The sequence below is a fragment of the Canis lupus genome, chromosome X (genome assembly GCF_003254725.2).
Source record: "Canis lupus dingo isolate Sandy chromosome X, ASM325472v2, whole genome shotgun sequence".
In the NCBI taxonomy this organism is placed as follows: domain Eukaryota; kingdom Metazoa; phylum Chordata; class Mammalia; order Carnivora; family Canidae; genus Canis; species Canis lupus.
Genome location: NC_064281.1, coordinates 1,405,098 through 1,432,824, shown reverse-complemented (window position 1 = coordinate 1,432,824; position 27,727 = coordinate 1,405,098). Strand labels below are relative to the sequence as shown.

The 27,727-nt window shown below is 48.8% G+C and overlaps 1 protein-coding gene across 4 annotated transcripts in view; it reads right to left on the bottom strand.

Moving 5' to 3' along the window:
- GYG2 (glycogenin 2) overlaps window positions 1-26,502 on the bottom strand; it is a 36,288-nt gene extending 9,786 nt beyond the window's left edge. For 3 of the 4 annotated variants that reach the window (XM_025435518.3, XM_025435527.3, XM_025435536.3), the window contains exons 1-8: window positions 26,420-26,502; window positions 25,363-25,466; window positions 20,461-20,602; window positions 9,877-10,051; window positions 8,728-8,890; window positions 7,685-7,811; window positions 6,057-6,279; window positions 4,700-4,831 (exon numbers count right to left, since the gene is read on the bottom strand). In XM_025435518.3, coding sequence (XP_025291303.1) covers window positions 4,700-4,831; window positions 6,057-6,279; window positions 7,685-7,811; window positions 8,728-8,890; window positions 9,877-10,051; window positions 20,461-20,602; window positions 25,363-25,369 — 969 coding nt within the window. In that variant the 5' untranslated portion in view covers window positions 25,370-25,466; window positions 26,420-26,502. Of the gene's footprint in view, window positions 1-4,699; window positions 4,832-6,056; window positions 6,280-7,684; window positions 7,812-8,727; window positions 8,891-9,876; window positions 10,052-20,460; window positions 20,603-25,362; window positions 25,467-25,817; window positions 25,842-26,419 lie in introns of those variants that run through there. The other variant, XM_035711618.2, reaches the window with a different exon arrangement.
- Window positions 26,503-27,727: the final 1,225 nt, after the last annotated feature.

Here is a 27,727-nt window from a genome sequence, read left to right as displayed (position 1 = left end):
TTTTTTTTTTTTTGTATTCCAAGAAACTGTGAAGCTGATCCTAATATTCATATGGAAATTTAAAGGAAATTTTCAAGAGGCAAGGAAAGAAGAAAAAAGTTGAAGTACTTGCAGGACCGGTAATGAGACTTTTAAGGCCACGGTAACCAGGGCAGTAATTATCGGTGCAAGAAAGGGAGAAATAAAGCAAAAAACTCGCGTCTGGAAATAGATTCATCCACATATGGGCACTAAACTGACGGCAAAGGAAACATGACTAAGCAGGCGGGGAGCACTGGTGTGGTCCATAACCCGTGCCGTGAATTAATGACAGACACCCAAGTCACACTAGTGAATGTTGACCCCAAACGCATTCGTTACCTAATATCCATCCCAAGTAGATGATGCGCTTCTGTGTAAAAAGTGGAAACAATAAAAATTCTGTAAGACAACGAAGATGATTATCTTCATGACCCTAGTTTACGGACAGATACCCTAAAGAATAAACAAGACATACTACTCCTAAAGGAAATACTAAAACGTGGCTAAACTATAAACTTCTCTTCGTAGAAAGATGCCGTTTAGGGACTGAAAAGGCAACAGAGTAGGAAAAAAATATTAATACGTACTCTACTACCGAAAAAGAACTTGTATCTCGAATATACACGTCGTCCAGATGCTAACTTAAAGAAAAAAAGGAAACTCTGGAGAAAAATGTTCAAAGTATTTGAACAAGCATTTCCAAAAGAGTCAAAGCTTGATAAGCACCTAAGAACTGGCTCGAGTTAACTGAACATCATCTCAACCGTGCAAATTAAAACCACAAGGATGAGCGCTGGGTGTTGGCAAATTGAACACCAATAAAAAAATAAATGTATAAAAAATGCAATAAAAAATAAAACCACAAGGAGATGCCCCACGTGCTCACCGGCACCTTGGAAGGTTGCGGAATGAAGATGTGGCGTCATCCAGAGCTCCCAAACCCCGCTAGGGCTGCAGCCGCTTGCAAAATCCTGGGCGGAATCTACTAACACGCGATGCCCTTTGATGTAACGACCGCACCGTTGTTAGGTATAACGTCTCCAAAAACGCTTAGCAAGGGCAACAACATGCATGAATAGGCTTGCTGCTAGCAGGGTGATACCCGTGTTACCCAAAACGGCAGCGCGCCCATCAACGCCGGAATTAATCGATTCTTCGGGTCTTGCTACGATTTGATAATACGCAGCCCATGAGAATAAATGAACTACCGACCCACTCAGCAGGACGAATCGATCTCGTACAGATGTCAACTGAAAGAGACCAGACCCAAAAGTACATACTGTGGGGCCCCCCCTTAGAAGGCGCTCGAAAGCACCCGCAAGGAAGTGGTGTGGGTCAAGGTCGGGAGAGCATTTCCTAGTGGCTGCGAGGGTGCGAGAGGTCCCTTGGGGTGAGTTTCTGGACCTGGATTGCGGCGATTTAGGACGCTTTTCACTCTGAAAATGCATCAACCTGTATACTTATCATGTGTGGCCTTTTTGTTTTGTTTTGTTTTGTTTTTGTTTTTGTTTTTCCTTTTTTTTTTACATGTGTGTTATCCCTCCACGAAAGCTTTTACGAAAACAAAATGGGATGTTCTACGAAGTCACAATAAAAACAACCAATAACTCTAAAAAAACAAAGGGCATTCCTCACTTTCCATTTAAGTACATTTCCCCACCCAAGACACTGGAGGACAAAACACTTGGCTGTGAAGACAGTACATGGCGAATACATTAACTCATACGGGAAGAAAATGAGACATTTAGCTTTATTTTGGAAAACCGAGACCTTGTCAATACTGTTGCCATCATTATATATAGAAAGGCTGCTATCTTCAATAAGGATCCCAATTTCAGGACCCAGCTCTTGTACACTTTCAGGAATTTATGAAAATGATCTTCTATTTTTTATTTATTTACTTATTTACTTGTTTACTTATTTATTTATTTATTTATTTATTTATTTTATTTTTTTGAATTTATTTTTAGACAGGGTTCCAGCTCCGCAAACTAAAGACCCGGGGTCAATGATTCAATACATGGCCGGTAGGTGGCAGTGATGATGCATAATTAATTCCCAAATAAGGAACCATACCCCAGATACCGTGGAAGCTTCCCTTCCTTTTTAATTCTTGTTTCAAATTTTTATTTAAATTCTACTGAGGGCAGCCCGGGTGGCTCAGCAGTTTAGAGCCTGCCTTTGGCCCAGGGCGTGACCCTGGAGACCCGGGATCGAGTCCCACGTCGGGCTCCCCGGTGCATGGAGCCTGCTTCTCCCTCTGCCTGTGTCTCTCTGCCTCTCTCTCTCTGTCTTGAATAAATAAATAAAATCTTAAAAAAAATAAATTCTAGTGAGTTAACATACAGCGTGATTCTAGTGAGTTAATATAGTATAATATCGGCTTCAGGAGTAGAATTTAGTGATGCATCCCTTTTATTTATTTATTTATTTATTTTTCAGCCCTTCCTTTTAATTTTTTTATTATTTTTTTAAATAAATTTATTTTTTATCGGTGTTCAATTTGTCAACATACAGAATAACACCCAGTGTTCATCCCGTCAAGTGCCTCCCTCGGTGTCGGGCACTGAGGTGGGCATCCCTTCCTTTTAAAAGCGTGAGGATTTCCTCGCTTCTGGAGACACGTGCTCATCAGCAATCAGGCAGGCCACCCAGATTTCTTCAACCGTCAATCACTGCAACGCAGAATTCACAGACGGCAGGATGGAAGGGTGGGTTAGAGCAGGAGAGAAGAGTGAAGCAGACACCCCAAAACACCACGTTAGTACGGATCAAAGTCACACCTCCAGGTGGACTGTTCTGTATTCCTTCCCCCGGCCGCTTCCTCTCGCCATCTGTAGACACGGGTCATTGACCGCAGCGACCCACCGTCTGGAGAGGTTCTCCAAGCCCGGGGCCTGGGGGTACGTACGGAGGTGAGCGGGAGCAGGGACGGCAGCCAAGACTAGAGTTGGGAGTCCCACAATTACTTGTGAGGACTAGTGAACTGTCCTGAACGGGCCACACTCAACCCACCTGGGGAGTCGCCTCCCGTCTACCGATCCCTTGGGCCTCGGGCTCAGACTCCACGGAGCCCAGGAAGATGACAGCCCCAGGCCCCATCTATAGACCCCACGGCCCGCAGGGTCACACGTTCAATGACGTTCAGTGACGTTCCTCCTTCCACACAGGGACTTGTTCTGAGCCCACTTTTCTCCAATCTTGGGCTCTCTCCCACCATCTTCCTTCCCCCAGTCCTGCCCCTTGAGGATGGGGTAGGGTTCGCGGCCAGAGCAAACTTGCCCAAATGGCACCACAATCGTCCACCACGGATGGACCCGGCTGTCCCTGCGTCTGCTCCATTTGTTTGCGTTGACGTGAAATCACAACTCAAAGACTATTACGGCGTGAAGCTGCCCAGACGAGGTAATTTACTCCACATTATAATAAAGCGTAGAGTCCCTCCCACAGACACGTTTCCTAAAATTTAAACACTGGCTGTTCCCAATCTATGACAGTTCCACCAACCCCGGGTGAAGCACACAGAAAAATACAACAGCCCTTGAACCCACCACCCCCGAGAGCCATCTCCGGCTACAAATTCCTAATAATCTCGGTGAGGAATTAAGGGAATAAAACCGGCTTTCAACATGAGGATTCAAATTCAGAAATCTTTAAACACTGGACATTATTCCAACGTACTCACTCAGCGATCGGGGAGGGAGAAAGAACGGCCTCGTTTGGTGTTATCCCTTCTGCAAATAAGACCCGGTATTAGTTTTCTTCTCCGAGGAGGAGCACTCAGCAGACCCAGGCTCAGGAGAAACGAGCACACGGGTCAGCACGGATCTGCAAGTCATAGTCTCATCGAGGGGCTGGCGAAAGCTCTCCGGCTGCAGAACTGCGTGGCCTGGCAGCTGGGCTCCAGGGAGATGCAGGCGACACCTCTTGAACTTGAATGTTTGGGGACCCCACAATATCAGGATGAGACCCGACACCTGTTCTCAGGGTATTAGCTTCTTGTGGCCGCTGGGACAAATGCTCACTCTTGCTTCCCCTTTGGGGTGGCCCCAAACGATGCAGACTAACCATCTTGCGGTTCTGGAGCTCAGAACTCCGACACGGGTGTCCCTGGGCTGAAGCCAAGATGTGGGCCCAGTGGAGTTCCTTCTGGCGGCTCCCCCAGATGCTCCATCTCCTGGCCTCTTCCTGCGTCCCGAGGGCCCTCCAACCCTGCTTATGGCCACGCGCCCCTGACGGCAGCAGCACGCAGCTCTTCCCGTCTCTATGTGGCCTCTTCCATCACCTCACGTTCTATCAGCAAATCTCCCTCTGCCTCCCCCGTCTGAGGACCCTGGTGACGACACAGGGCCACCTGGAAAACCTAGAGTCATCCTCTCGAGGTCTTCAACCTAACCACAGCTGCCTAGACCCCGTTTCCAGATAAGGTAGCGGTTTCAGGTTCCCAGGATTGGGACGCACACCTGTGAGAGCACTACGCCACGTACGCCATGTGAAACGGTGCGACGATCCACACGAACGCAGGAGCCCCTCGAAGCCGGAGCACCCCGCAGACGGGGCCACGCCCTCTCCCTCCCCGGGAGCCCCAGGAGCTCCGGGAGCAGGCTCGGAGCTCTGTCTCCTCCGGGAGCCAGCGTCTGACTCTCCCGGCACACCTGTGTGGAGGGCGGGTACTTACGTCTTCCGCATGGCATCCCTTGGGTGAGGGTGGGGTGTCATCCGAGACCACGGTCTGCTCCACAGGGCCCTGAGCAGGCCAAGGCTGGCTGGACCCCACTGCTGATATTGCACCCAACTCCTCGACAGCAGCCTGCACAAAGAGGGATGCATCCGGTAAGTCCTCCTTACATCTTTTTAACTCTCTGGCTGCCCTGGGGACCCCAGGACCCGTCCCGTCCTCTATGAGGCCAGCGCTCCCCAACCGTATCAATCATCTGCACTCAATAAACATAAGCTCACCCAAGGAATGCACACAGACTTATGAAACCAGGCCCTGAGAACCTATCAACAACCTATAAATCTTCTAGGGCCAGGGTCTGACACTGTGGAAACAAAAGCAAGCACTGCCGTGCCGCAGGACCGACACAGAGACCCCCAGGGCCGTAGGGCTCGTGGCCATGGGACAACTCACAAAGGTAAGTTCTAATAAAACAGGTGACAGGTGGTCCTCCAGGAAGTTGCCACCATTCTGGCAAGAACCACCACATGGGTCACGTCTCCTAGACTTATTCCTCAGAACCACCTGACTTCCACATCTTTTCTTCCTCCCCGTAAACTGTGACACCTTGCAAACCACCTGGCAGGAAATAAGTGGCAACACAAACACAAATAAACTCCTATTCCCTCGTGTGACATGATCAGAGAAACTCAGTCCTTCCAAAGAGAAGCAGCCCCTAGTTCCACCAAACAAAAACTGTGGCAGAGGTTATTTTCAATTTGTATGGATTCTTTTCAATCAGGCCGCTTGGTACTAACACACGCGCTGGTAAATAACGATCAGGTAATAACCTTTCCTGGGACCGAATTTCAAGAAGCCTTCTGCGCGGCAGGTGTATCCGTACTAAACTGGCTGCACAAACGGGACTATTGAGTGCATGAAGGGTTACCATTACATTTTTTTAAAAATCAAATTGGTCTCAATCAACGGTTTCAAAAATCCTCTTGAGCAACGTCCTCCAAAAGCCACTTGCATTGATGATGTAAATTGGCAAGTATCTCCTAGAACAACATGGTAATCAATCACCCGCAGCCACTTAGCTGCAAGTGGCTCTTTCCCTGATGAAGGCGGCCAACTGAAATAATCTATTTATGCACGAACCCTCTAGATCACACCAACATTTTGGCTCATTAAACATTCATGATTTAGAGCCAGAAAAAAAAAAAACCAAACCAGGGTGTCTGTATCTTCGGCGTCCTCTATGAAATACGGCATGTTCAAACAGAAGGGAGCGTTCCGAGTAAGTACACCGGGTATCGATCGCGCAGAGCCTATGCCCGTCCTCAACTCTTGCTTTTAGAGGGTGTCGCTGGCTTACGGTGTGTCCCGGAGATGCGTGATCTTCTTCATCCTGGAAGCTTTCGTAAAGGGGCAGGATGCTGTGCTGGTAGATTTTCCACCAGAGGTTAAGGAAGGATGTCTGGTGCTGGTTGGCCAACCCGGAGCCCTCCTCCAAAACCGAGCCAGTCTGGGGGTTGTACTTGTAGTTCCAGGGCTTCGTGGGCCCCAAAAAGTGGACGACCTTCACACTCGAGCCAAATCTGAGGAAGAAACACAAAACGATCTACTTTGCACGTGGAAGTGATCACATGCATGCAGGAAGCACTCCACAACCACCACACACATCAAAGAAAGCAGTACATGGACACTTGTCTCAACGCTACTAGGTGGACCGGGTGGTAATTTTCCTTAATTTTTTTTTTAAACAATGAACATTTGGAGTATTTTGTTTTCTATCTACCAAGAAACTTCACTATAACCTATTGGGAATCCTCAAACCCATTTGAGGGAATCCTCAAACCAGAAGACTAAATCAAGAGTCTTATAAAGATAAACATTATCGTAGATTGCCCAAAACATCATCTTAAAACAACAAGGACCCTCCCAAAAATCGCTTTTACGGTAGACAACACTAGCTACAAACAAGAAAACTGGGTTCTCTTACAAGATTGTGAATTTTCTCCTCTCAACGTTTTTAAACATTTTTTCCCCATAATCATCTTCCCATGAAATTTGCACTGTATATCCGCATTCTGTATGTACATCTCTGCTTTATACATCAGAAAAAATAGGATGTTTTCACTCCCCAAGGACCCATTTCTGCTCCTTGGAGGCAATATGTTCGCTGTTAAAAATACATGCTTCTAGAATTATTCTTTCCCTAGATTCTGCTCAAACTTTCCACTTTTGTTTATAACAACATCACCGACAGCAGCGAATCTCAAATGTTTTGGTCCTAAGACTTCTTGACATTCTTTTTTTTTTTTTTAATTTTTTTTTTCTTCTTGACATTCTTAAAACACACCGAGGACCGAGAGTTGAGCTTTGTTCACGTGGATCCTATCTGTATGCATTTACCGTCACGGACAACAAAGCCGAGAAATCTGAAGACAGATTTAACCAATTTGTTAGAAATCAATCCACTCACGAGATGTTGACGCTCATTTCATACTTTTTCGTGAAAAATAATTGTATTTTCGAAAAGCAATTCCCAAAGGAATGATGCTGACCATCCCAAGAGGAGACAGGTGCTTTCTCTTATCTGCATCTGCATTTAGTGCGTGGTTCTATTTTTTTTTTTAATTTTTAGTGTGTTATTTTACCACGTCATGGAATTCCTATAAAATCCCCCTGTATACTTACAAAAAAAGAAAAATGATAAGAGAAGAAAAAAATAACATCTTAGAATAACTTTTTTAAGTCATCTAGACTCTGCAGACATTTGAAAGAATTGTGGAGAACCCGTCGGGGGTTCCTTAGGCCATACTTTGGGAACCACAACCATTAAGCCTCACCGCCTTGACTACCTATAATTTAAAGCAAGAGGCAACGAGAGGGATGATCTAATTTGTTTTTGTCCCACATGCCAAAGGCTGATAAGGATTCTAGAGACAGGGTTGCTGGAAGGCACCAGGCATGGAAGGATCTAGAAAGTGGAGAACTTACCGCTTGAAAGCGGGGCTGTAGGTGTACGCCGTGTTACTGCTCAAGTTATAGATGAACGGTAAGTGCTTGTGGATGTCTGCTGTCGACCAGCTACTGAAGAAGCTATTCAATAAGCCTTGATCTGCCCCTAAATGGTGAACGTACACCCAAGGAGGTTAATCACGCGTGGTCCAGCCCTTCCACGTGTTTGAAGGGCTTAAAATACACAGTCGCACGTGCGGTCCCATTGTACTTCTTTTCTCTAAGCCCATTACAATATGATCGTTTGTCTCAAAAAGAATGGATCACCCATATCACTAATTTTAACAGTGCGTATTCTCTCCAAAATTCTCCACTCATAACCCAAACCTTTGATAATTATACCCTCACATTGTCTCCAAAATTCTCCATTCCTCCCGTAATGAATTTTATCTTGTAGCCACACTCTTTCCCCAACCGTGTTTGCCTGGTGGGCAACTCCTCGCCCTTACGCAGAGACGATTCTTGGTCGGTGTACGGTTTTCTTTTTGTGACAACAATTCTAGCATTTTCCGCATCTACTAACGCGCAATCAAGCCAAATATCGGCTTCTCGTGGCTCGCTTGACTTTATGCTACGTCAGGGGCTGGTCAAAGGAGGCTGGCATCCGTTTTTGTTAATAAGGTTTTACAGGAACGCAGCCATGCTCATTGAAGCCTTGTCGGTGGCTGCTTTCGCTCTACAACTACAGAACCCTATCTGCCCCAGAGATCGGATGGCTTGTGATGCTGAAAAAAACTCTATTACCGGGTCTTTAGAGAAAGGTTCGCCTACTTATTTCTGTATGGTCAGGTTTGGGGAATCGTTCTTCTTACTCACTGAGGATATTTTCCTCAATGGGTTTGTCGCGTACTTAGTTACTGACTTCACTTATCCCTCCCACCCCGACCGTCCTCATGCTCCCACCCCCTGTTTAACTGATTAGTGCCACTCCCATATCCAGGGGGAGTGAGGATGAGGCAGGGGTATGGGCGCTGGAAACGGCCCCCTCCCCTCCCACCCACCTCCAGCATCCCGTCGCTCACCATCAAAGCTGCCGTGGTCGGTGGCGTGCTGCAGCAAGAGGCCATGCGTCTCGAGAGACGGTTGGAAGACAAACACCCCGCTATTGAAGCAATCCGGCCATCCGGGGTCGGGGGCTGCAGAAAACTCTGTCCTATCAAACAGCTCGTCGATGTTGGATAGCACCTGGCCGAGCAGAGCATGGGGAACCCGTAGCGTCACGTCTCTTACCTCCGGGATGCAGGTGACAAATGCAGCAGGAACCCGAGGGTGGCCAACGTGTAGTGATTGGAAACCTGTGCCCATTTTTTGAGCTGACGCTTTCTCTAAGGCTTGCTTTAGGAGGAGGAGAGACCCTAAGATTGCCCTCCGGTTTATTTCGAGTGATGGAACTAACACCGTCTCTGAAACTATTTTCTCAAGGTTCTTAAAATCCTCTAGCGAGCTCGCCTGGCTGTGTATCCTCTTTAACCTAGCAAACGTGACCAACAAACCTCTGAAAATGCACACGTGAAGAGGCCTGCAAGTCGGTATGATGTAATCTGTTGCCTTCTAGAACTTGACTGACGCCAGACCCCCTCCAACACCCGCCGCCTTGCTAAATTGTGCTCCGTTTGGAACAAAGAAAACGTGCCTCCAACTGCGTTACTGGCCTCACTTTCCTCTGAACCTCTCCATCTTCCTAGAGACCCGCTTTGACACAACCAAGACAATCTAGAACGGATGCCAACACCCCAGCGTCATTTCCCATTTCAACTTTCCAATGGCCGTTTTTCAGAGTCGTCGTCATTGGTTCCTACACCGTAGGCCACTACCCCAAATGACGCACGGAGGACGCCACAGCCTAAGAAGCCAGGTGCACCAGTCCAATCAGAACTATGTAACTCAATATGCAACCAAGGCAAAATATTTTTTCTAATTATTCTATTTTGTGTAGATGACATCACGTGATTATTAACCCCTCCTAGGAAAGGAGCCTCGGGGGCAGGGTTACAGCAGTGCTAGTGCTATGTCATATCTAATTTTGGCCAATGCTGGTGATACAGATGCATGTTACCTGGTGGGAATCCACCTGTAGGAATCAGCAACCCCCTTAAAAAGGGGAAGGCAATGTCCTTGAAGGGTTCCTCACCAAGTGGAGTATCAGGTCCTCATTATCCCTCTGTACTCACCAAAGTATCTGCATCCAGGAAGACACACTTGCTGTAATGGGTGAGAGTCCAACAGTGAAGCTTGGTGAGGGTGACCCCAAGCTCAGGCCTCTTCAGAAAGGCCAGGTGGATGTAGTCTGCACTGTCTATCAGGTTTACCTCGATTACTTCATCAAACACCTTGGAGAGGATAACCCTGGAAAAGACATAGCACCAAGTACTAGGAGACCAAGGGAACATTCAACACACAGGACGTGCTGTCCCCTTTGCTTCATACAAACGTGAAGCGTGCATCCAAGATCCCATCAAACTCAGCGCAATCTTCCTATGGAGCTTTGCATCCGTTCTGCTCATCCTTAAATCTTATGCAAACTTGAAGATCTTGACCCCTATACCTAACTGTGTTAGGTAGGCTGATTCCAGTCATCCCGCAGAAAGGTATTTCTCTTTCAAAAATGCACGGGCCTTGGGATGAATGCTGAGCCAGGAGAAACTGACAGATGTCCACTACGATCTCCATCAGCTTTTATTTTATGTATTCAAAACCTACATTGTTAGTAGCATACAAGTTCAGGACTCAAATTTTGAAAGACTGTACCTTTTCTCAAAATGAAATTTTCCTGTGTTCCATTATATATATATATATATTTTTTTTTTCTTCAATTCTACTCTATCATAGGCTGGAATATCTTGTGATGACAAAAAAAAAAAAAAATTGAGGAAAAGCCAGAAAAAAGATGCAGGCACATCAAAAGGATACAGGGTGACGATCAGGATTTGAACAAGGAAACAAATAGGAAACCCAAAGTATAAAATGAATATTCAAGGAATATTTTTTTAAGATTTTATTTATTCATTCATGAGAGAGACAAAGAGAGAGGCAGAGACACAGGCAGAGGGAGAAGCAGGCTCCATGCAGGGAGCCCGACGTGGGACTCGATCCCAGACCCCATCCCTGACCCCGGGATCTCGCCCTGAGCTGAAGGCAGATGCTCAACCACTGAACCACCCAGGCGTCCCCATACATATGTAATAGTAATCTAATCTAAAACTAACCTAACATCCATACTAATACTTATTAATTGAATAAGTAAGTAAATGGGGAAGAAGGAACAGCAATTCCTTACAGAAGGATTCCAAACTCTAAACACATTAGGAATGAGGGAAATAGAAAATCATCATTGGGTTGACGGGATGAGCACTGAATGTTACACAAATTGAACTTAAATAAAATATTTCTTAAAATCACCCTTTGGCTCACACCACAGTAATAACTATAGCCGACACTGTTCACTGGTGGATGCTAAAATCAAGGGGTAAAGGTTTTAAGAAGAAACAGCACGTTTTCATAGGATGAAAGCAACTCCCCCAAGATAACTATCAGTTACAAAAATCATAACCGCACAGATAGTACCTCATCCACGTTTTCAAGGTTAATATCACCAGGGACAAGACACAGCAACATCACATACTCCTCAAAAGGATGCCCTGAAAAAGGTACACCACCCCTGCGGACTTTTTTTTTTTTCTTTTTTGCCAAAAATTTATAACCTCAGTCTGCTAACGAGAAAATATGGGACCAACACAAGCCGAAAGAATTCCATGAAACAAATGACTAGTACCGTTCGAAAATGTCCGGATCACGACACGTAAGGAAAGAAGGAGGAAATGTTACATAGATGGATGGGAAGTCACAGGGCAGACATGCTAACTAACGCGATGTGGGGCCCTGCATGGGAACCGAGTCATATAATCACATCGAACACATCTTTTACTTTCAACATTTTGTGTGGTGGTCGAAGGTGCCTCCTGCACACGTCCAGGGAAGGGCTGGCCTTTTCCGCTTATTTTGCTACGACAAACATCTCTCTCTCCCTTACAAGGGTTTTAATGCCTTTACCTTTAGTATGATCATTGATCTACTCAAATGGAATCCTACAGTTTTTTTTTTCCTTATTTTTTTAAACAGTTATCATACTTTCTCTGTCTTCATAATTCTTTTTCACCTTCCATTGCATGGATTAGAATTTTTTTTTTCTTTTTTTTTTTTTTTTTTTGCTTCCATTCAACACATTTGCCACTAATGCTTGGGAAGTTGTACACGTCCTTTCTAGTGTTCTGGTGGTTTCCACCCTCAAGCTGGCAGCACACGAATCTAAACTTATATTTTTGATCGAATATAAAGACAGCCTGTGTATCTTCACCCCTCTGCCGCCACTGATCACCTCGGTGTGGAGTGCAAATCCCAGATCATTTCCACAATTATGCCTCAATCCTTTTACAATTAACTCTGAGTTTCACTCACTTACTCGCTTAGAGCTGCATCTTTGTTACAGGATCTTCCTTGGATTCACATTTCACTTTGCTGGACTACATCCTCAAGTCATTTTGTTTGTTTGTTTGTTTGTTTTATTTTTATTTATTTTATTTATTTATTTATGATAGTCACAGAGAGAGAGAGAGAGAGAGGCAGAGACACAGGCAGAGGGAGAAGCAGGCTCCATGCACCGGGAGCCCGATGTGGGATTCGATCCTCGGTCTCCAGGATCGCGCCCTGGGCCAAAGGCAGGTGCTAAACCGCTGCGCCACCCAGGGATCCCCCTCAAATCATTTTGTTCCTGAACATCTTTGAGGGGTAACATTTTCAAGCTCTTACGGATTTGGAACATCTTTAATTTGCTTTCGAATTGTACTAATTTGGCTGAACACAGAGATCTCATTCCAAAACTACTTTGTGCGCTGCCCGCCCCCCTCCCGAACCACCTTGCCCTGGAAGGGTGGTGGGGAAACGGGTGAAATAGGTGACAGGGATCAAGAGGTACAAGCTTGTCGTTAAAAAAGTGAATAAGTCACAGAGATGATGAGTACAGCACAGGGAACATAGTCAATCATACTGTCAGAATTCTGTACGGTGACCGTACTTGGTGTGGTGAACGTTTTGTAGCACACAGAATATTGAATCACCGCGTCGAACACTCGAAACTACCGTGATACTGCCCATCAACTATAACTTTCCTAGACACACACATGAAATTATTTTGCTCCAGAAAATTTGAGACATCGGCCGGCTCAACTCGACTGATGCTGAAGTGCTTTTAGCACCTTTCTCGGGTCTTGGGGCTCCGGAATGCCACCCCTCGGTATCAACGCCTGCCTTCACTCATTCCGCTTGACGCTCACGGGGCATTCTCACAGCCGAAACAGGAGGGGAGTTATTTCCCACAGTCCGTTCTCTCTTTTGCTCTTTTTTGAAACTTCATTGTTAGGCAGGTGTTGGGGCTTCCGGGGCCTGTCCGCTGTAGCCCGGACTGGCTTGTAGGCTTGTGCCTTACGTTTTTCTGTGCTTTTTCATCGAACGGTATTGAAAGTACCTACATCTCTGAGAAAGTACTATTTCATCTCCAAGTTTTCCCCTTATTTTTAACCCGATTATTTATGGAATTTATGGCATCCTTAGGGTTGTATCAAGATCCGGGAGCGGGGGTGTGGCGGGCCAAACAAATCCCACTCCGTGCTGCTACAAATAGACTGTGACGTTGGGCCTTAAATCCCTTTGTTCAACGCTGCCTGTCTTCTCAAAATAAGCGCCTGGACTTGGAATTCAGTTTCAAGACCACAATCTGTTTGTAGCTCTGAGCATATGCTCCTGGCTTTGTTTCTTTGCAGGAGAGATTACCCCACTCTGCACTTGGACCACACAGCCCACAGCCCGGAAGAGCACAGTGGTGGTCGGCATCCACACCCACAGCCTTGCTCACTTACGGTCACCTGTCACTGTTTGTCACTGGACCACAGGGCACTGTTCCTCAGCCTTCCCAACGGTTGCAAAGCCTATAATGGGTCCTAGAAAACCGAACTGGTTCTGCAACACTGAACCTTCTCAGGATTCCTCGATGTTACAGTTCATCGTGAGTGGACCAGAAGATTGAAGAAAGTGAGTGCAGACAGCTTTTACTGACCCTGATGAGACAGGAACGGAGGAGGGAATCATGTGCTCTTCTGGGATCCTTTTGGTTTTATCAGGACAGTTCTACCAAAAAAATATATATATATATGACTGCCCCCAATCACCAGGGGGACTGATGGGACAACAGGCAACCAAGAAAGACCTCGTGTTTCCCGTCTTGGTCCCAAGCGAGACACATAAGGATGTGTGTCCACCTCAGGGTCAGCTTTCCCAGCTCTGTGTCTGCTGGAACCTCTGGTCTGACTCTGAAGGTCAAGGCTCTAGACGCAGGTGGATGTCACTGCGGCTCAATGTGTTTCTCTCTGGGGCCCGAAGAGCTCATCTTTGGCAAGAGGAAATGCATTTTATGCATCAATTAAGTTAAAATGCTTCTTGAGGGGATGGGTTATAGCCAAGTTGCCTCTGGTCTGATGATGTCACTTGATGTCAAAGGCAAAGGTCTGCCCCCTAAAATACCAACATTAACAAACACCACTGCCAACCTAGCTGGTTGTAAAGATCCCCCAAAGACGTACCGTCTGGCATGGTTACGTCCATCCGTCCATTTGTGAGGCCTGATTGTAAGAATTATTTGAATAGTGTGTAGACAACAAGCCTCTTCTCCATTGTGCACTTTGTAAATATGTTCCTTAGTTTATTCGTTTGATTTTTTACTCTTTTTACTTTTACACATGGTAATTTCTGGCCTATCACGGTCCTGATGTCCACCTTTGCTTTAATTTAAGATGGTTTTCTCCACTTTCAGATGAATGAAACATCCATCCATGTCAGTGCCTGGAGACAGTCTTTCCTATCACAACGGCAAGGAGGGCTGTAGGTGGTGATCCTACTGGCATATGGTGGGTAGAGACCAGGAACACTGGTCAATGCCCTACAGTGCCCAGGATGCCCCACATGTCAATAGTGTCCAGGCTGAGACACCTTCATCTACTGACTTCTAAGATTTCTCTTTGCCTTAAAAATGTCTAGGACACCTGGACCCCGATGTTTATAGCAACAATGTCCACAATAGCCCAACTGTGGAAGGAGCCTCGGTGTCCATGGAAAGATGAATGGATAAAGAAGATGTGGTTTATGTATACAATGGGATATTCCTCAGCCATTAGAAACGACAAATACCCACCATTTGCTTCGACGCGGATGGAACTGGAGGGTATTATGCTGAGTGAAGTAAGTCAGTCGGAGAAGGACAAACATTATATGGTCTCATTCATTTGGGGAATATAAAAAATAGTGAAAGGGAATAAAGGGGAAAGGAGAAAAAAAAATTAAGTGGGACATATCAGAAAGGGAGACAACATGAGAGACTCGTAACTCTGGGAAACGAACAAGGGGTGGTTGAAAGGAAGGTGGGTGTGGAGTTGGGGGTGACTGGGTGACGGGCACTGAGGGGGGCACTTGATGGGATGAGCACTGGGTGTTATGCTATATGTTGGCAAATTAAACTCCAATAAAAAATAAATAATAAAAAATAAAAATAAATTAAAAAACAGATTATTATAAAACCTAAAAAAAAAAGAAATGTCCCGTCTATACTCATAATTTACCTGAATTCATCTTGGTACATTAGCTTTACATTAAAAGGACCATATCGTTGCCTTTCTCTGATATGTGGACGAATTACACTGCGCTCATGAGCTGTCTTCCTTCGGGCACCATTCATTTCTCTACGACACATATGGAGCGGTCTGGTTGGTGTTGTGTATTTGGTGGCTCTTTTTTTTTTTTTTTTTTTTTGGTCTATAAGTAAAACACAACCAAACCTGTAAATCATGTTTGGGTATCAAGATTAGGGCAGCTTCTTTAAATAAATGAACACACTCATTTTTCTCCGAAGCTCTGAGATAGCTCCTATCACATGGAAATTCATCCATAGTGGCCCATGTAACAGAACGTCCTTTATAAACCACCGGGGCTCAGAACCCTCTACCAGATAAGCCTTTGATACGATTCTCTATTTCCCGCCCTGGGCTACTCGCTAGCAGTATATCCTATGCCTTCTAGTCTCAGCGTGGGGTCATGCGAGTTTCCCTAGAAGGATCAAGCATTTTATCAACGTTACCGGCAAAGTGCTCTGTGTCCCATTTGCTTTTAAAATTCAAATTGCATGCAAATAACTACTTTTTCATTTTAGTTTTGGGTATTTATGTTTTCTGTAGTCTTAATTTACTTTCTAAATAATCCAGAAGTTAGATTTGTTTCCTGTTCCCAGTTTTCAGTTTTTAATGAATCTCTCCCTTCTTGCCTTACGGATTTTTTGTTTGTTTTATTAAAAAAATTTTTTTTCCTATCAGAAAGGGAAACAACATGAGAGACTCCTAACTCTGGGAAACAGAGCTGGGGGGCTGGAAGGGGAGGTGGGTGGGGGATGGGGGTGACTGGGTGACGGGCACTGAGGGGGGCACTTGATGGGATGAGCACTGGGTGTTATGCTATATGTTGGCAAATTGAACACCAATAAAAAATAAATTTATATAAAAAATAAAATAAAATAAATAAATAAAAATATTTTTTTCCAACTGGATAATTTCTTTGCCGATTTCAATTTTTGTATTGTCTGCCTAATGTATTTTTTATTTGTTTGTTTTAATTTAAAAGCTTTTCGAACTGGATAATTTCTTCACTGCTTTTTTGTATTGTTTGCCTTTCATATTTTTTTGTTTGTTTTAATTTAAAAATTATTTGAACTCGGTATTTGATTTCTTCGCTGATTTTAGTGTTTCTCTCTGGAGTGATTCCAGCTTTCCCCTTTGGTTTGTATAGGTAGCATTCATATTGCTCATAATTTTTAAGCACCATAGAATTCAAGCTTTGATTTGTCAAGCCATGAAGTGTTTAGGAGAGAATTTCTGATTTAAAATGTCCGAGGGTAATGCAGTTTTTAAATTTGTTTTGCTCTTAATGCCTACGTTTATTACATTATAGTCAGAGATCATAACATTCAATTCCTGCTCCAACCGACACATTAAATGCTTCCTTGTACCATGAGTATAAAATCAGTTTTTCTAAGTGGTCCATACTGATGAGAACAAAGATCACTGTTTACATAATGCATAGCATTTAAGAGATACCTCATGCATTATTCATTACATCAATTTACTCACGTGTCTGCCTTTTGATTTAAACTTAGGAAAACTATATAAAAAAGACTCTCCCTCTACCATTTTTTTGCATTTGCCTGTGTATCAAATAGGTTTTGGTTTTTTTTGTTTTACATGCTGTATATGGTGATCATTGGTGCATAAGGGATCTTGAGCACATATCCTATTCCTATTGAGCACACATTCATTGGTGCATAAGGGATCTTGAGCACATATCCTATTCCTTGAAATAGGAATTCTCCAGTTTATTATCAGAGTGTCTCTCGCCTGGATCCTTACACTCGGGAAACCATACGATCATTTCTGCCTTTCCTTTCTCCTACATGTGAGATGCAGTGACTCTGTCCATCGTTTCCTAAACAAATATGTCAGGTAGGGGAGGTGGGCGAATGGATGGGTTAAGCAGGTGATGGGGATGAAGATGAGCACTGGGCGACGTAAGCAAGTGTTGAATCACTACGCTGTATACCTGAAAGTACTATTACCCTGTATGTCAACTAACTGGAATTTAAATAAAAACTTAAAAAAAATAAAAATAAAAAATATATTAGTAAGTCAGGAAATGACAGATGTTGGTGAGGATGCAGAGAAAGGGGAACCCTCTTAGGCTCTTGGTGGGAATGCAAACTGGTGCAGCCGCTCCGGAGAACAGGATGGGGGGGTTCCTCAAAAAGTTAAAAATAGAAATACTCTAGGACCCAGCAATTGTGCTACTGGGTATTTATCCAAAGGATACAAACATAGTGATTTGAATGGGGACCTGGACCCCAATGTTCACAGCATCCATGTCCACACTAGCCAAAATGTTGAAAGAGCCCTAATGTCCATCAACAGACGATAGATAAAGAAGATCTGGTGTAAAAACTAAAACTAAAACTAAAACTAAAAATAAAAATAAAAAAAGAAGATGTGATATATAGACAATGAAATAGTACTCAGCCATTAGAAAGAATGAAATCCAGAAATTTGCAATGATGTGGACGGAACTGGAGAGTATTGTGCTGAGTGAAATAATCAATCAGAGAAAGACAATTATATGATCTCACTCATGTGGAATTTAAGAAACAAAACAGAGGGGCATGGGGAAGAGAGGGAAAGAAAACAAGATGCAATCAGAGAGGGAGACAAAGCATAAGAGACTCTAAATCATTGGAAACAAACTGAGGGTGGGTGGAGGGGAGACGGGTGGGGAGCTGGGGTAACTGGGTGATGGGCATGAAGGAGGCACGTGATGTGATGAGCACTGTGTGTTATGTGCAACTGATGAGTCACTGACCTCTACCTCTGAAACTAATAATACATTCTATATCAATTAATTGAATTTAAATACATTTTTAAAAATAAAAAAATTCATAAATCAGATAACCCGGGTCCCTTTTCACTGTGCCCAGTTTCATAAATATACTTACAACAGTGATTCACCCTCCGTACTAGGCCTTTCCTCGCCTCGTTGTCCTGCCAGAAAGAACTTTCTCGTTAAGTTCTGTGTTTTGATGTAACGTTCGGCCGGCAGACACCAATTTTTTTTTCAGTAGCAAAGCCCCTGAGCACCTACATGCTTCACAATCACTTCCAACCATGGTGCCAATGACCGATAAACTTGGCCACGTGGCTTCTTGGGTGTATCCAGAAACCTCTATCACTGCAGCAGTAACGAGTAAGTCCTCGATATGTAGATATCTACAGGTGGGGTCTTCATTTGCTTCCCTCACGCCTTGGCGATAACCATTTTCTCTGATATTTCTTCACCTTGGGAAGTTTTCTTCAAGTATATCGTTGTTGACGGAGTTGATTTCACTTGCTCTCAGCTCTGCAGCAGGGCCAGGTCTCCTTTAAAGCTTCCTACTCTACTAACTTCTGCTCACACTCCGGGAAATCTTTGACGTCTTCCACAACGAGTCTACACAAGTCTGCAGGGCCGACTGCACATAACAGGGTCTCTAAGAAGTTGAACTATATTTTTTTAGTAACTTTTCTTGACTGCGAACATTTCCTCAGCTCACAGCTACACCACTTTCAGTTCACTCTGGGTTCTCCTCCTCCCCTCACACTACCTAGTCCTGATCACAGCTGGCCTCTCAGATCTCAGCCCCGAGAGCTAACCCGACATCACTCCTGCAAACTACGAGCCTCCCCGTGTCCTTAGGTGCTGGTCAGCCAGAGCTTGACTCTCGCCTGCCAAACCCTGGCTCCAAGAAGGCCTCCTCTGACCTCCCACGAGGAGGAAAGGCCATGACCCTTCCAGGCTCTCTCTGCCCATGAGCGCCATGGCCCTGTCCACCATGCGCACAGGCGAGGACAAACTGGAAGACCCTCATGCCCACGCTGCTATCACAACCTCTCCTACCAATGCTTGCATTTCCTTGTGGCAAACTGCACACCTTCCAAAGTGCAGGCCTCTGGACCAGCCTCCAGAAGCTGCAAATTCATGAATTCTCCATGCACAAGGTTTCACCATGGTGACATCACTCACCTGGGAGCATGTGGAAGGAACAAACGGTCTCCCCAGTAACTCACGCCATTCATGATATTGTGGGGACACCACCATGTGTGTCTACAGATGGGAACGTCCCCACACTCAGGCTGGAATGCACAACCCGCTCAACAGAACCAGGATGCCGAGGTGCTCAGGTGTCTGCATTTGCGAGCACGCACACGTGAACCTGCAGGCATCCTTATCCAACTAAGTCTGGAATCATCGTTGACCTCCCATCTCAAGCACTGCATGGCAATGTCAAGCCAAGTACATGCAGCTCCCGGACACTGGGAACCACCTGACTTCAGATCAGTCCACGGGAGCCCGGCCATTTGCATGAGACATGTCATGGCCCCATCATGGTAGGAACCTGCCCTTGCATCCCTGTCCCTGCCTCCGAAGCTTCCTTCTACAGACACCGTGTCAACTGAGTGGCACCAACAACACACAAGCCCAGAGAAAAGGTGAGATTCACACGAATGAGGCTGTGTCCGAAGCTCACGGCAATGCCGCTACCATGCACACAGCTATCAAGTGTCCCGTGTGTTCCAGACCTCAGGAGCTGGGAATCGGCTTGGTCGGCTGGACAGCTGTGCTCTTTGATGCTCATCTATCACCGACCACATGCACGGCCGCGTCCTGCATCCCGCATCCCACCTGCTGGTTACGTTTCTACGCGTGGGCGAGCCACCTGTATCCAGCCTCTGTGCTCTAGAACAATCCAGAGAAGCCCAGAGCTGTGCTTTGCTCCTAGACACACAGTCACCACCACAGCAGAACAGCCACGCACAAGGCACAGCCCCCCCACCGCCCGGACGTACCTCCACTCATCTTCCCTGGGAAGCGGCCAACACGGGGACAGACCAGAAACCTGTTCTGGGCCATGCAGGATGCTGCAGGAACACATGTGACCTGCTATGACTTCCAACGTGCGATCTCTCCCTTCCTCTACGAGACCTGCTTGCTTTGATAAGAGCTTGAGCGCACAAGCGTGTCGGCGACGCTCCAGAGTCACGACATTTCCCGTGACGTCCGCGAGCGTGGGGGTCTTCCCGACTTACCTGAGCAGGTTGGACACCTGTGGGGTGATGAGCACCACCAGCCTCCTGGTCGCCCTCTGGTTCCTCAGGGACTGGCCCAGGACCAGTGCGCCCTGGCAGTAGATGTCGTTGGTGGCCAGCGTCACGAACGCCTGGTCAGACACTGTGGATGTGGACAAAGACACCAGAGTCACAGCCCCGGGGGGTTTCAGCAGGTGGCGGGCTTGGCGGTCACCGCTCTCTGTCTGAACCAAGTAGCTGTTTCATATTTTATAAACATTCACTAGGAACATTTCATCTACATCCTTTCTTTTGTTGTTTTGTTTTTTTCTTTTTTGTTTTTAAGTAATCTTTCTGCCCAACATGGGGCTCGAACTCATGACCCCAAGATCAAGAGTCACACAGTGCATGACTGAGCCACCTAGGCAACCCCTGCATCTTTTCCTTTTAAAACACACACACAGAGCACTTTCTAACCCAATACATGAGGCAAAGCCAAGCAGAATATGGTTAAAATGTCCTGATACTGCAAATATATTGCCTGGATGGATACCCAAGACTCTTTGCTTTGCTCTACATTCAAGTCTGAAAAACTCACCCCAAATATCTGAATCTGAGACACAAACACATCAAAACGTGTGGGCAACCGCCCGACTAGCTGAGCCAGGATGCAGATGTCCACTCAACTCAAAACAAAAACAAAAACAACCAAAAAACAAAACAAAACAAAAAACCCAACTATAAAAACAAAAAACAAAACAAAAAAACCCCAACTATGACCAGTTTCACAGTGTCCCGCTAGGAGGGGAAGAAATGCTCATGGCAGATTCGATTGACGGTGATTTCCAGTCTAAGTGCGTCCTCGTGGTGGTGGCGTTTACGGGGACTTCCAAACAACTCTAATTCCTGCTCCCCCAAGAGCGTGTTGCCAGGAGAGACACAACAGTTGAAAGAAATCCTGCGCAGACTCCCGTGCTGTCTGCAGAAATTAAAATGCGCAGCACGCAGCAGCTCGGGGCCAGAACACACAGACCTCACTTCTCAAAGACCAGAGCGTCCTCCCCTCCCCGGGCCAGTGGCTCCCACTGCAGGGTCCTAGAAGGGCTCCTGTTCACGCTAAATATAACGTGGCAGACGCAGGCTTCTGAGGCCTGTTTCCCCCGAGGGCCGCCTCCTTGACCTTTACATTCCATGGGGGTAAATTCCAAAATGTGCCTGTTACAACACGCTCCTGTCTGCACGTTCTTCTGCTGCTGCTGCTGACTTGCTGGATTAAGAGGGGTCTGCACACTCCCGCTGTCTCCACTGTGACTTGTGGGTTATACTCAGAAAGTAGACTTCAAAACTCAACTTTGCAGCCCCCCAAAGTATCTGTCTATCCATCCATGCATCCATCCATCCATCATATCTATCGTCCATCCTTCCATCATATCTATCATCCATCCATCCATCCATCCAATCATATCTATGCATCCTCTATGTATCCATCACTTCTACTATCCATCCATCCATCCATAACCATCTAGATCTATCGTCTCTCCATCCATTCATCCTTCCAATCGGCAATCTATCATCCACATATCCATCCATCATATCTATCTATCCATCCATAATCATGTAGATCTAGCATCTATTCATCCATCCATCAATCATACCTACCGTCTATGCAACCATCCATCCATATCTATCTCTCCATGCATCCATAGTCATCTTGATTGATCTATCATCTGTCATCTTTCAATCCATCATCCATCCACTACATCTATCCTTCTTACCCTCTATCCATCCACTCTATCTACCTTGTGTGTATCTATCATGTATCTACCAATATCTAAGAAACGCCTAGGGGCAGCAGACACCCCTGTCTGTGGACATTTCTGAGACATGGGAACAAAGACTGGATTCCTCCAAGAGAGTTCAAGGTGATGAGAGATTCCCATATCCAAAATGGACCACCCTGCAATGGGATAGCCATCCAGACAAGAGGAAGGTGCAGTTGCATTTGCCCGAGGGAATGTACAGGGTGGAACATAATACAAACAGCAAAGTCATCAAAATTGGCAACTGCATACACTGGTTTCGCAGCATTTTTGTAAGGACGTAGATGTAACTGCTGTAATCAGCGGGTATTGTGAGCTGAAATACGTTCCTCCTGCCAAACTCGTAGGAAGTTCTCTCTCTGGGCCTCAGGATGCAGATATATTTGGAGGTGGGGTCTTTAAAGATGGGGATTAAGGTAAAACGAGGTCACTGGGGTGAGCCATGATCCAGTAAGACCGGAGTCCTTACAGGAAGAGGGGAGGAGGACATAGACAGGCACAGAGGGACAACCAAGTAAGGACACAGGGAGAACATGGTGTCTACACACGCAAGAGAGAGGCCTCAGGAGGAACCAGCCTCGGTCCCTCTTGGACCTCGGACTCCCCACCTCCAGGATGGGGAGAAATAAGTGTATGTCCTTTAAGGCACCCCATCTGTGGGTTACGGCAACCCTAGAACCCTAATAAATTGGAGCATTAAACTCAGGAAGCAGAGCCAGGAATGCCACCCACCCTGGGGAAAAGAAGCTCAGCAATCACCTGGTGACCCTTTCAGGTTTAAGTTTATATGCATCTGCCCTTTTCAGGCTGAGATACTACCTTTTTCCACTAAGCTGCATTTGCATCATCGTCACTGGCTGCATATTTCCTATTTAAACAATTTAAACGGGATCCTCCTCAAAGAGAAAAAGCAAATTCGCAAAGCAGCTTGGTTGGCCTTTCCAAAAAAAAAAACAGAAAATAAATAAATTTCTCTCTAAATGGAAGGTAAAACAAAGACATGAAAAAGACCCAACCAGATTATTCCTACTCATTTATCCTCTCAATGATCACTAAGGAAACTGTTCTCCAAGTCGCGAGGCCTGTTTGGAGTCCGCACGGGTGATAAGCGCGGGCCGCCTTCCCCGGAGAGCCATCGAGCCAGACGCCAGAACAGTTGGATTTCCAGCCGTCTCACGTTTCAGACCTACTTCGTTTGGACACATCAGCTGCTTCCACGTGACACACGGTCGCACGTGAGGCAGGGGGAAGGGGAGAGCTTCCATGGTCCGTGGAGGGAAGCATGTCACCTGGGAGGGCTCTGGGGACCCCAAATGATACACTGAGGACAGGTCACTTCTCCAGAAGCTTCCTGATTCGCGGGATGGACAAAGACACGGCTGGGTCTCTGGGGACTATGTCACCCAGCTCCTAGGCTCTGCCCCCGCTCGGGATGGAGGGATTCGTGGTCATATCAACAGGATGACAGCTCGGCACCCCCGGACAGCAGAGGCCCTCTCTCCAGCGACCCCGACACGCAAACTCACGCTCTTGCGGTGCAAGATCCCCCATGGGTAAGAGCACCATCAGAGGCCCAAAGACAGGCCAGTGGTTTTTAAGGCAAAAAAGAATGAAAATTCATTAACGGGCCTTCAGATGCCACACGGCCTTGCTTTTAAGAAGCCACCAATGACCAATGACCGAGATTCGAATTGATAGCAATGTCCAAGGACACCGCATTCAGAGTCCGCTGCAGCCCCACAAGGCACCAGGGTGGGGACTTTCGTCACCGCCACGGAGCGGGGAAACAGCACGTGTGGCTGTATCCAACCACGGGCTTAAGAGAGAAAAAAAAAATGAACTATTGAAAAAAATCAACTTTGGCCCAAAGAACATGGTGCCTGAGGGTTTCGTATCGAGCCAGGGAGAAACGTTCCTTTCAATCCATTTCGATTCCTTGCCGGTCCTCCGCTCGACCCATCTTCTATCCTCACCCCGCAACACGCACACCCCGAAATAACACCGCCAGCCTCCTGGTCTGCCCCTCCTCTTTTACTCAAAGGTGGCTTTTGTTCCCCGAAACGTGTCGAATGCCCTCTTGGGGTCTTCGAGCACGTTCCAGGGCTGATGGAGATGTGTCCCAACGCTGAATACTGCCACTGTATGGGCCCGCGCGGCTCCGGGGGCAGCCGGCTTCAGGCGGAGAGCGGCGAAGCCCCCTGGGACACAGACTCGGCGGAGCTTCTCCTCCCAGCACGGTCCCCGCGCCAACCGCAGGAAACCGCGCCTCTGCCCCGGCCTCAACCCTGTTCCCTTCTGAAGCAGACGGGACGAAAGCAGTGATTTTACCCAAACGCTCCTCTGAACAAAAAGTAGTCTGGGTTTTTGTTTTTGTTTTTCTTGGGGGGGGGGGTTGTTTGTTCTTTGTTTTTTGTTTTTTTTAATGGGCTCGTGGTTGGTCAGGTCTGGTCTGGTGCAAGACCGGGGCGTCTCCGGGATAAAAGCGGGACGGGCATGGTTCTCTTAGGTTAGGGCCACAGGCCCCTTATCTAATTTCTGGCCCTCTGAACTGCCCACATGTGATGTCCAGAAAACCAAAGGGCAGGTGCACAGGACTCCTGTGACCCTCAGGGGCGACGCCTTGCCTTAGGCCCCAGCCACGTGGCCACCCCAAGCCTGCTGCCCTGCTGGGGGTTTCTCCCCAATCTTTCCTGCAACAGCCAAGTATGCTTGTGGTCTGAACTTGGGAAACCCCAAAGGCACTCTGTTCCTAAAGTTTTGGGGGCGTGAGCTTCCTATCTGTGTAGGAACTGGGCCCCCTGCAATTGGATGGCCAGAAAACCAGTGCATGGCTCTTCGGGGTGCGCCTTACAGAAGGAACATTGAGGACTCTCAGGGCCCTCCGACCAGGCTCTGCACGGACCCCCTCCCTGCTGCGGAGAGCCACCCCATCTCCATCTGTCCCCCGCAGCGCGGGTCTCTGCACACGCGGGGGTACACAGGGGAGGCGAGGGGCTTGGGGTGACCGGGCCCTCAAAGCGGGGTTCTCCCCAAAGCAGATCCATGTCCGTCCGAGGTGGGAGAAGGGGCGGGGACGCTGGACGCGAAGCGCTGGGGTACTCACCCGGCATGGCGTGGGCGCAGCGGGGCGGCGTGCGCGTGTGCTCTCCGGGGCACTGAGCAGGGCCTAGCAGCGGCGTCTCCCGGGGCCCGCGCCGACCTCCAGGCCTGCAGGCGACAGCTCGGCATTCCAGACACCCACCGCGGCAGCCCTGCGCCCCCCACCCGCGCGCGGCACCGGGGCGCCGCTGAACCCAAGCCACCTGTGCGCCCCTGGCGCCCTGCAGCTCCTCCTCCGCCCTCCGGCCCGGCCCCCTGCACCCCCTTCCTCGCCCCGGAGTCACCTGCGCCCCCCGCGCGCCCCGCCTGGACTCCGCGATCTGGGGCCCCGGCCCGCCGGGTGTCAGAAGCGTCCCCGCCGCGCTGGGGACCTCCTCCCGGCTCCAAGGCGTCTCGTGCTCCCGCCCGGCGCCCCTCGGCACCCAACCCCCGCCCCACCCCCGGCCGCCCACGAGTCACCTGCGCCCCCCGCGCGCCCCGCCTGGACTCGGCGATCTGGGGCCCGGGGACCTCCTCCCGGCTCCAAGGTGTCCTGCGCTCCCGCCGGGCGCCCCTCGGCACCCACGCCCCCGTCCCACCCCCCGCGCACCCCGCCTGGACTCGGCGATCTGGGGCCCGGGGACCTCCTCCCGGCTCCTCCTCCTCCCTCCTCCGCTCCCGCCCGGAGCCCCCCGCCCGCGAGTCACCTGCGGCCCGGCTGCGCCCCGCCCCTCCTCCGCGGGCTCCTGGCCGCCCGGCCCCCGCCCGGCCCGCGCCCCCCTCCCGTCCTCTCCTGGGAGGTACCCCCCCCGCGCACTCCCGCAGCCCCCACCCTGCTCGCGCCCCCCGCGCCCCGGGCGCGCCCCAGCGGCCTCCACGCCCCCGCACCCCCCGCGCGCTCCCGGAGCCCCCGCCCTGCCCGCGCCCCCGGCGCGCCCCAGAGGCCTCCACGCCCCCGCAGCCCCCGCCCTGCCCGCGCCCCGCACCTCGCTGGCGCCGCCGCACCCCCGGGGCGCTCGGGCAGTCCCCGCGCCAGGGTCCCCAGGGTCCTCCCGGCCCCCCGCAGCCCCTGACCCCCGCACCTCCTGCGCGCTCCTGCGGCCTCCGGCCCGGCCCGCCCTGGGAGGCCCAGAGGCCCGCGCCCCGCGATTGGCCGCTCGCCGGAAGCCCGGCCCCACCCCCGCCCGGCGCCCGGGGCCCGGGTCCCCAGCAGCCCCCGCCCGCCGCCCCGACCCGGCCGCGGAGGGACAGGGCCGCCTTCCCTTCCGGCGCCGCCCCCTCCCTCCCCGCGGAATCCGGGAGCCCCGGGTCGGTAGCTCCGGACGTTTAACCTTTACCCAGCGCGCGCCACGGACGATGTTTGCAGAGGCGCGGAGGCCGGGCCCGAGGCCAGGGGCCGCCCTGCAAACGCCGCGCTGGAACCTACGGCGGGGACGGCGGGCGGCCGGGAAGGGGAGGCAAGTGGCCGATGCACACTTGGCGCCTCGGCGCTTGAATCCGTGCGCGCGTGGGCGGACGCCGCCGAGTGTGTGTGCGTGGGGTGCACGCGCGTGCGCGTGCAGGAGTGCGACTGTGCGGGCAGCGCGAAGTGTGGGCGCCGGGGTGCGGCCGTGCGCCCCCCACTCGGATGCGCCAGCGCCTGGCCGCAGGAATGAATGAATGAATGAATGCACGAATGAATGCATGCATGCACGAATGCATGCATGAATGAATGAATGCATGCATGCATGCAGCCGTGTATCCGTGCAGGACTGCAGGGGGGAGGGTATGCGTGCGCGCCCGAGACGTGAGTGGGTGGCGGAAGGACTAACTGGATGCACGCGTGCATGGGTGAAGGAGCCCATCTAGGAATGAATGAATGACTGGGTTCAGCGCATGAATGAATGAGCTCCCGTGCGCACGCTTGGAGGAGTGCGGGAGCGCCCAGCTCCGTGAATGAGTGACACTGCGCGGCAGTGAATGAATGAACCCAAGCACGAAGGGGGTAATGGGTGCGTGCAGGGAACGAGTCCACGGCTGCACGCAGGAATGAATGAAGGACTTGAACACATGAACTAGTGACGGAATGCGTGTGTTCATGAATGAATGCGTCCTGGGGTGACGGAGGAGGAGAGAGGGGGGCGTCACGCCCCCTCTAACCCAGCCGCCTGCCCTGCAGGCTCACCCGTGTCGTGTCCACACCATCAGTGTGCATACCGACGTAGTTTAAAAACACGAATGATGTCTTGGTATTCTGATGAAACCTGCCTGTCCCAACAGCCCCCCCAAAGACTTCGGGGTGTCAGGGAACCCCCTCCTAGCGTTCCACATCCCACACTTTGGGCACCGAAACAATTTATGCTCCAGAAACAAGAGAAAAGGGCCAAGAGGACATGGCCCCCCCTAAACCC